The sequence below is a fragment of the Parastagonospora nodorum genome, assembly GCF_000146915.1.
Source record: "Parastagonospora nodorum SN15 chromosome Unknown scaffold_6, whole genome shotgun sequence".
Taxonomy (NCBI): Eukaryota; Fungi; Ascomycota; class Dothideomycetes; order Pleosporales; family Phaeosphaeriaceae; genus Parastagonospora; species Parastagonospora nodorum.
The window spans coordinates 328,418-337,217 of record NW_001884554.1 but is presented as its reverse complement, the minus strand read 5'-3'; the positions used below and the strand labels follow the sequence as shown (position 1 = coordinate 337,217).

At 52.7% G+C, this 8,800-nt stretch overlaps 5 protein-coding genes across 5 annotated transcripts; 2 read left to right on the top strand and 3 right to left on the bottom strand.

The window, feature by feature from the left end:
• Positions 1-874: 874 nt before the first annotated feature.
• On the top strand, positions 875-2,113 carry SNOG_04249 (hypothetical protein; the record flags this gene model as incomplete). The annotated part of the gene is made up of 1 exon (XM_001794617.1): positions 875-2,113. One exon carries the CDS (start codon positions 875-877, stop codon positions 2,111-2,113), a length of 1,239 nt encoding a protein of 412 aa, XP_001794669.1.
• A 286-nt stretch (positions 2,114-2,399) lies between these two features.
• On the bottom strand, positions 2,400-4,629 carry SNOG_04248 (hypothetical protein; the record flags this gene model as incomplete). Its single annotated transcript, XM_001794616.1, has 4 exons — positions 2,400-2,857; positions 2,915-4,126; positions 4,228-4,257; positions 4,302-4,629. 4 exons carry the CDS (start codon positions 4,627-4,629, stop codon positions 2,400-2,402), a joined length of 2,028 nt encoding a protein of 675 aa, XP_001794668.1.
• Positions 4,630-4,992: 363 nt separating this feature from the next.
• Positions 4,993-7,037, bottom strand: SNOG_04247 (hypothetical protein; the record flags this gene model as incomplete). The annotated part of the gene is made up of 3 exons (XM_001794615.1): positions 4,993-5,481; positions 5,531-6,764; positions 6,830-7,037. The coding sequence occupies 3 exons, from the start codon at positions 7,035-7,037 to the stop codon at positions 5,196-5,198; spliced, it is 1,728 nt and encodes a 575-aa protein (XP_001794667.1). The 3' UTR covers positions 4,993-5,195.
• A 258-nt stretch (positions 7,038-7,295) lies between these two features.
• SNOG_04246 (hypothetical protein) lies at positions 7,296-8,546 on the top strand (the record flags this gene model as incomplete). The annotated part of the gene is made up of 1 exon (XM_001794613.1): positions 7,296-8,546. One exon carries the CDS (start codon positions 7,296-7,298, stop codon positions 8,544-8,546), a length of 1,251 nt encoding a protein of 416 aa, XP_001794665.1.
• Positions 8,160-8,524, bottom strand: SNOG_20038 (hypothetical protein; the record flags this gene model as incomplete). Its single annotated transcript, XM_001794614.1, has 2 exons — positions 8,160-8,321; positions 8,366-8,524. 2 exons carry the CDS (start codon positions 8,522-8,524, stop codon positions 8,160-8,162), a joined length of 321 nt encoding a protein of 106 aa, XP_001794666.1.
• Positions 8,547-8,800: the final 254 nt, after the last annotated feature.

The window sequence follows — 8,800 nt, the reverse complement described above, 5'->3', positions numbered from 1 at the left end:
ACAAAAGTTCAAAGGCACACTGGAGTCGATATTCGCCAAATATGAGAACATGCACGAGTCAATGAGCGATGAAATCGACCTGCACCAGGGCAAAATGGTTGTGGACAGGGGGCATTTGCGACGGCTGGCGCGACAGGCGCATCGCGAGGAGACGATGCTTCTCAACAGCCTCGCTTTGGGCACTGGGTCCAGAAGCCCGAGGAAGAATCCGAGAAAGAGGGAAAAGAGGAAGACTCCGAGGATGAATTGGCGCCCACACAGCCCTGTCGTCTCAAGAAGTGCGCAGAAGGATAACAAGCGACGAAGGAGTACAGCTCTCGATGAGGCACATTCACTATCATCAAATACCGTTGAACCGCAGGCGCACACCAAGACATCTGCGTCGACCCCAATCGCACAGACCGGCGTACAACCTGCTCCCCAGACCCCAAACCCCATCACAAACCTCCTTCAGTTCGTTCAGTTTCCGCAAACCCCAGCTGGGCAACAGGCGCGATCGTCATTCTATACGACACTCACGCAAACAATCAACTACGCTGTACAGCAAACAGTAGCGCCATTATTCTCAGGCGCACTACCTAGTACGCCGAATGTGCAATTGCCTTTCCTGAATGCGCTGCCTCTACAGACAACTCCGATACCGAGCGCCGATCATGTGGCCCCTGCGAGAGATCCTAAATGGTTCTTTCCGCCATTGTCGAACGAGTTACCTATGGCTGACCTAGTCCAATCGAGTCCTATACCTGCACCTGCGACCTCTGCCACAGCACTGGAAGAATCTACACAAGAAGAGCCTTGTATACCCGAGTCAGATCCTCAGCTGGAACCGAGTACCGATGATGATATGCGAATGGAGACGATCTCAACTGCAGCTATGGTACAAGCCGAAGAAACTGCAGATATGGGATCGAAGAAAGCGGCTCGTCGGACGAGCCCTCGTGTAGAAATTCAGCGAAGGCCCGGACGACTTCCCAACAAGTATGTTTTCACCGAAGAAGACGATGTGTACCTCTACAAGAGAAAAGTACTTCACAACCGTACCTATACAGAGATTAGAGACAGTAAGGAGAAGTGGAAGAATTGGCCGCTTTGGACGTTCCAAAATCGCTGGCATAAACATCTCAAGGAGAGAAATCTTCATGCGAAGGGACATTCGGCCTTTGAAATCAAGCAAGACGACAAAACGAAGTACGACAACGAGACGATTGCAGTAACCCTGCACCATTTACCCACGCCCAGTTCTTCCGGACTTGAAGATGATAATACCCCTGTCTTGAACAGGGCGGAAGATAGCATTGCAGATGCTGTATCGTCTAGCGTCCCGTTCGACGATGACGAGCGCGAATTGCTGTCGCTAGCCGGCGCAGATTTGAGCGAAGAGCAGCTCCTACTCGAAACAGAAGAAGAGCCGTTCTTTCCAGACGCAGATGAAACTGTTCTGCCCTCCGTTGAGCAGGAGGAGTTCGTCGATGAAGATCTGCTCCAGCAAGGTTTACTCGAGGACTCGGCTTCTGAAGAGATCAAAGTAACGATGCCAAGCAAGATCAAGAGCGAGGTCCAACAATCACCACCCACGAGCACGCGGAGACGCACACGAGCTGCAATAGTACACCACACAGTCCCCGATACTGAAGCCGACAGTAGTTTCCAGAATGGCAACAACTCAGTCTCACAAGAGAACATCCTCTCTGTCTGCGACTTTTGCCACACGACTTTCAACACTTTCCGGGGCCTGCGTGTTCATCTGCGTGTTCATCTGCGTGTTCATCAAGCAAACTCACCCTCTACGCATGAAAAGGCCCGACCAAAGTCTCCATCCATCGATCTCGTTGGCGACGATGAACTCCAGGCAGACGTCCCCAGTACGCCAAAGATCAAGCGCGAATTCAGTACACCTCCGCCGACCAGTTTCCTCTTCAGCACACCGGCTGCACAGTCACAATCGCGGCCAGATGCAACATCCTCGGATGTCAAGTCGGCATCTGGACTAAGCCGGAGAGCATATCTCAAGCAAGTAAAACAGTCTTGGACCAAGAAGTCCTCGCCTGCGCCCAAGACCCTGAGCAAAAGAAAGAGCTTTCACACTCTACCAAGGAAGAAGGGATTGGGTTGAAGTTGCGGAGAGCGATGATGAGCTTGCATTTTAAGCATCAAGGGCTGATCTAGTATTTATTTATTGGCCCCTACCAGAACCTCCTGGCATGTAGTTTAAGCATCAATACCCTGTTTGCTCTATGTCTTCTGTTTTTTTGACTTCGGCATGAGTGAAGCAACACACCCAGACATGAAACACAGCATGCCAACTCTCGACTCTGCAAAACTAATGGGTATCATATTGACTCCTACACATCGCTAAATAAACAAATATCAAGTCTAATCGCAACAAAACCAAAACATAATCAATCATTTTTCTTCCCCTCTTTATCCTTATCACCCCCAACATGCTCCTGGATAAACCCTTCCACCCACTCCTCCACGTTCTCCGCCTTGTGCGTCAACCACTCCCACCACTTCTCCCCACTTGTCGCCGCCGGCGCCGCACTACTCGTCTTACTCGGCGGCGTCGGGCGCACGGGCGTGTCATCATCCGACAGCGATGGCTGCGTGTCTTCCAGCCCGGACGCTGACGCGGCTATACTCGAGACCGAACCCAGAGACGCGGGCATGCTAGCGAGTTGGGGCGTAGCGAACGGCTGCGTTGGGAGGGAATGCGTGGGCGGATCGTCGGGTGTTTCATCGGGGGCCGAAGAATCATTATGGTGGCCTGAAGGGGTGAGTGGGAGGCGTAAAGTGCCGTTATTAGGCGCCGGGGCGAGGTTGAGCGAGTCGCAGATGATGTTGTAGAGTTCAATGTTTTCTGCCATGTATTGTGTAGCCCATCTCCCACTCGTATGGCCTGTCATCGATGACTTACGAAACGGCTCCATGCGACTCCCCGGCGCATGCGGGAACGCTGGCCCCCGCGCAACGAAAATGGCGCGCATGAGTGGGTGTTCGTGATCGTAGCCGTGGAGACCGCGCGGATGGTAGACTTCGCCTTTTTTCTTGCCGACTTCGATGTTGAACTCGTCCTTGGTGACAATCGCCCAGCCCGCCTTGGGCACGATCCAGAGCGGGGCGATGCGCTCATTTTTGGAGAAGTGGTAGCGCTCTGGCATGTTTTCGTCACGGAGGTAGACTTCCACATTGGGGTTGTCTTTGGTGCGCTCTTTGATCTGGTCGTAGAGGCGTTGGAGATCGGATGGATTCTTTGGACGGAGGCCATAGAGCGGCCAGCCGTCAATGTGGGCGAGCTCAGCGGGGTCGACGATGTCTTCGAGTTGGATGAGGCGGGATACATCAGTAGTAGCCATGCCGTGGTCGGAAACTACCACGACGTTCACGATGTTGGTGAGGTTTCGCTCGTGCAGACCCTTCAAAATGTCTCCAAGCATGGCGTCTGCGTTCGCGATAGTCTTCTTGATCTCCGTGCTGTTTGGTCCAAATCTATGTCCATCACCGTCGACATCCGGGACGTAAGCAGCAATGAGTTGAGGTCGTGGTGTTGTCGCTTCTGCGCCAATATCCTTTGGTCCAGGCAGGTCCAGCAAGTCCAAGATGCGATTCGTCTTCATTGGAAGAACCTCGGAGCCATTGTACTTGTCCACATATGCAATCATTTGGTCCTGAATATGTGCCTCTGAGCCTGGCCACATATGCACTGCTGCCCTGACTTTCTGCTTCTCCGCTGTCACCCAGATTGGTTCTCCGCCCCACCAGTGTGGTTGCAAACTCCTCTCAGGGTCTGTGTAGTAGAACTCTTTCTCAAGCGTTGGGTCCCAAAATGTGTTACTAACGATGCCATGCGCTTCTGGGTACATCCCAGTTGCCATTGTGTAGTGATTCGGAAACGTGACGCTTGGGAAGCTCGGGAGCATGTATTTCGGAGAGATGCCTTCTTGTATGAACTGGTTCAAGGTCGGCGTGAGGTTGCGGTATAGGAAGTCTGCGCGGAAGCCGTCGAGGGAGATGAGGATAGTGGTGGGCGCAAAGAGTGAGGTCCCATTAGACACCAGGGCCGCTGCGTCTTTGACATCTTTCGGTGTCGAAAGGCGGTAGGTAGCAGCAAGAAGAACAACGAAGAGAACTACAATTGATGCGTATATGATTATGCGACGCCAAAGACGAGCTTTCTTTGCCTGAAGGAAGGGTCAGCGCCTGGCTGACTCAAGTGATTGGGGGACATACCTTTCTCTGCGCCCTTGATGCGACCAAACGCTGCTCGTCGCTCTCTGAGCTTCTCCTGGACCTCAGACTCGTACTCGAATTGTGTCCAATGCCCTCTTCCATCTCATACATGAGCGCGCTCGTCTCCTCGCTCTGCCCTCTCTTTCGCTCTTTCATCTCCGCCTTGCGCGATAACTTTCCGATCTTGACACCCTTCTTGCCGAAGATCCCCTGTTCCTGCGTCAACAACCTGTCCCGTTCATCTTCCGAATCCAAAATGTCGTGGTCGCCTTCCATCAGCTCCCCCGAGGGCCGGCCATCGTAGCCCTCGTCGTCGGACTCGGGGTCGTAAAGCGTGCGTTCGTCGGCGCTGGCATCGGAGCTTGCTGCCCTGCGCGATTCGTCCTGCGATCGGGACGACATGGTGTGGGTTTAAAAATGCCTAGAATGGCATTGCAAGGTAAAAAGAGTGTCGCGCGCGGTCGGGCCGCCGCCGTGTTCATTGATGTATCTGAGGTGAGCGATAGCCTCGCCCCTTGGCGCGAGCGTTTCATCCTACACGTAGCATCGCGCCTCAACACATTCCGGTGAAGTTACAACATTCACATGCCCTGGAATGACTCCTACAATAAAACGAAGTGACTTTTGAATATTGCTAGAGTTGTGGCTTGTATGCTTCGTAACCACCAATTCACATGTCAAGTGTCGAGACGAGCATACTCAGGGCTAGTAAACCATCACAGTGTTCAGGAAATAGTTCTTCAAACTTGCTCGCATGATGTCGCGTTATGCTGGTAGCTTTGGTACATACTCGTATATTCTTGCCTCTATGAACATGCAATGCTTTCAGTAAGCCAGGGGACCATGCTCCCAGAACATCATTGCTGCCGGTTCATGCATTCGATGCTCATCCGTCCTACGCCAAAAAAGTCGTAATCATAACAAGCTGGGTATCTCAAAGGGCACCCGCCACTTTTATCTCCCAACGCTTACTCCTCATCCTCCTCATTAGGGGCTTGCATATCTTCAACGTCTTCCTCCTCGAATGTGTGGAGAGGGACCTGGTACAGACGAAGCAAAGACTTGTTAGGGTCCTTGACAAGCACGTACTTGCCCTCATCCATACGAAGGACCATATCGACGATAGTACGAACAATACCCCAACCGTTGTTGAGGTTGAGCGCCATCTGGGAAGCGAAGTCGCGGGGCTTGTTGGTGAGCACACCGAGAATGACGTGGTCGTTGTTGTTCTTGGGGTTTGTACGCGAGACAAAACTGCAATAACGTTAGAATTGTTCTGACAAAACAGACGTAGAATACATACCCAAGCTTCATAGTGTCAGCCTTTGCAAGGATACTCTGCACAGCCCATCGAGCGAGCTTGCAAGAGTTGTTCTTCATCTCTGTCGCCAAAACAGCACCCCTTTGGCTGGCCAACTTGGACCTCCAGTCAAGGGCGCCACCTGAGCCTTGCGCCTTGTTGTCGAACTCGTTCAATGCCTTGATGGTCAAGTATTGGTCCTCACCGTTGATGTTGTTCTTGACAACAGCATCAAGTTCTGTTCGGACAATGAGGTGAAGAGGCTCGTCATCCTTCTCCAGGGAGAGATCGAAACGGCGGTACCTGTAGGCCTTGGACGCGGGTGGGTCGGTCTCAACCTCTTCGTTGTAGAAGGGATGCTCGTGGGTCATGTTGACCTTGTTGGTGTCTGACTCGGAAACAACCTGGAGGGGGAAGACGTTGTTGATGTGGGTGGCCTCGAGCATGAGGGCTCCTGGGCTGTTGATCGAGTCCTTGTTTCCTTCCGAGATCTCGAGGGGCGCATCGGCGGCGTTCTCGTTGACAGTCACCATGTCGAGGTTTGAGCCATCGCGCTTGTCGATGAAGACCTTGTTGCCCTTTCTTGAGAAGACCAAATCCCATGAGTAGACGGACTTGGTGGCACACATCAACATCGACAAGACATTGTCTGTAGCAAAGACAGTAGCCTCGTCCTTGTCAGAAAGCTCCTGCAGAATTGGGTCGCTGGATGTGGTGACGTTGTAGGCGGCGCGCTCGAGGACGTTGAGTCTTCGCTCGGAGGTCTTCGCGCCCGGCTGCTTGTCGTAGCTGCGGTCGTAGTAGTAGAGGAAACCGTAGTTCTCAAGATCCTCGCCATCTCCGGTGTCGAGGTTCAGCTTGCCCAGGCGTGAGAAGTCAATCTCCTCCATAACAGTCCACTCAGGCTTGACCTGAACCGACGCATCACGGTTGCGCTGGGGCTTGTCGTCTCTCCAGCCAAAACGGCGTCCTCCTCGGCCTCCACCGCGTCCGCCACGGCTGTCGTATTGCTGTCCTCCACGGCCCCCGACGCGCTGGAAGGTTCCTCGTCCTCCACGCTGTGCCTGTCCGCCCCGCTGTCCGCGTCCACGTCCGAAGACAGTGCCGCCTCCTCTTCCGAATCCGCGAGTGCGGGTGGATGTGCGGGTGTTGTCAACCACGGAGAAGGTAGCCTCCTCTTCGGCGGCCTGGATAGCGAAGGGGTTCGTCTGCTGGTTCGCGCCGTATACTTGCTGGTCTGCGGGGTAGTAGTCAGATTTATGCCATCTCTCATATACCTAGACCTAGTGGGACTATACACACCTCTGTAGTTTCGGTTTCCGTACTGCTGGCGTCCTCCTCGCTCACGGTCCTTGCCTTCTGTCCAGTCGGCCATGCGACCTAGCTTGTCGCCCTTTGAGTATGGCGCGAATGGGACGCCATCCAGCATCGTCTCATCGGAGACAGCAGGGCCCCAGCTCTCCGTGGCTGGCAGCGCGGACACAAGGTCAAGTAGGGATGCGGGTGCCATGATTGCTGCTCGTTGTGGCGTTGGTGTTGACTGACTCCCGTCGCCGCACAATACTCACAAATTGCGGAAGTGGAAGGTGGGCTGCCAAGATATCGCGGGAACAATCATTGGCCGACTTCCGCGGTCGGCTCCACCACTCCTTTCACTCACCTTCAGTCAACAGTCAACGCATTTACCTCGAGTTGTTTTCAGGATCATCTTATCGTTGCATGATGGCCGCATACCAGCATCAACTATACTTACGGCTCGGCATCAACCATGATAGATGAAATCTTGGTTCACATATCAACTCCCGCCACGAGACAGAATGATGATCTCTACCGCTCTCTGGCCGACACTTACCTCAATTTTGAGCCTCACAAACAACGTGTAGATGTTGCAGATAAAGCACTTGCTGGATCATACATCCCATCAGCATTTCTCTCAAAGAGTAACATAGAGCTTGCAGGGAGCTCACTCTTGTCAACCAGCAGAGAATCCTATGGCAGCTTTCCGTCTCATGTTTCTTCTGGATATCATGCAGAGAGACCCAAAAATGTCGAGATCCAGTCTGCCGAGGTCGAATCCATCCCACCAAGTAGTCGACTAGCTCGTCTTGATCGAATACACAGGTTGTGGAAGGAGAAGACAACGCCTCGATCGAGTTTTGTCAATAGAGAGGGACTTTCCAGCCGAACTAGTCGTATTTCTCAAGCCTCTGGTACTGGTTTTATAGAAGATACCCAACTCGGGGCTGAGGCGTTGCAGAGCCAACTCCCAGACAGCTACTCCACGACCGATGAGGATACCTCTGAGGATGAAGCAGAGCCGAAGATTCTACCCCAACTGGTATCCTCAGCTATCGCCAGTGATAGCAGAATGACCACCGCAAATTCCATGATCGAGGTGGCCGAAGCCGTCCGACCAACGTCCAAGCCAGCCTTGAGCAGTATCAGTGCCAATGAACGAACAAAACCACAGCTATCGAACATTTCAAAGTCTTCATCCTCATCAAATCTACAACCGAGCAAAAAGCGCAAGCTTAGCGAGCCACCATCAGAAACTTTCGATTTCAGTGAACTGCCCACAGATGCCTTCCCACCAGCCCCCAGCATCTCCACCGAACGTCCGGCCAGACTACCCTCACAGGTCACCAAGCATCTCGCCGCTCTCAAAACTCAAAACCCAAAGCGCTTCAAGCTTACCAAACGGCGTGGAAGTACGCCGAGACACGACGATCGTGGACACTGGTCTGTCGACACCTCGACCTGGCCAGTCAGCATCCAGAAAGAGTTTTGGGATTCGCTGTATGATTACGTCTGCAAGGGGAGACTTGGATGGGGCGTCACTTTGTATCGCGACGCGGCGGCTTCGAGCGCTTTGGGCCATGTGCGCTTGTATTGCTGGGCGGAGATTGTGGAGCACACGTGGTTGATGATGTGGATCTGTTCGAAGGGGGAGATTGTCAAGTCTGGGTCGAATTGGATAGATGCTGATGGGAATGTCATGTTTGAAGTTGCCGAAAAGTAGATGAAAACATCTCACTTGATCGGAAAAATTGGAGGTCAAGATACCAAAACGTACGTTCTACGAAACCTAAATCCCACCAATACTTTTTCAATCCCTCATTGCAAAAACACCCTTGAACTCATATCGCTGCAATCGTTCCGTGAGATGTGAATGTAAAATCCCTATAAACATGAATACAGAAGCCCTTTCAATATTCTCCGTCGTCATATCGTCAACTTGTTCCTTTTCTTCTTGAGTGGGTACATCTTTCCCCC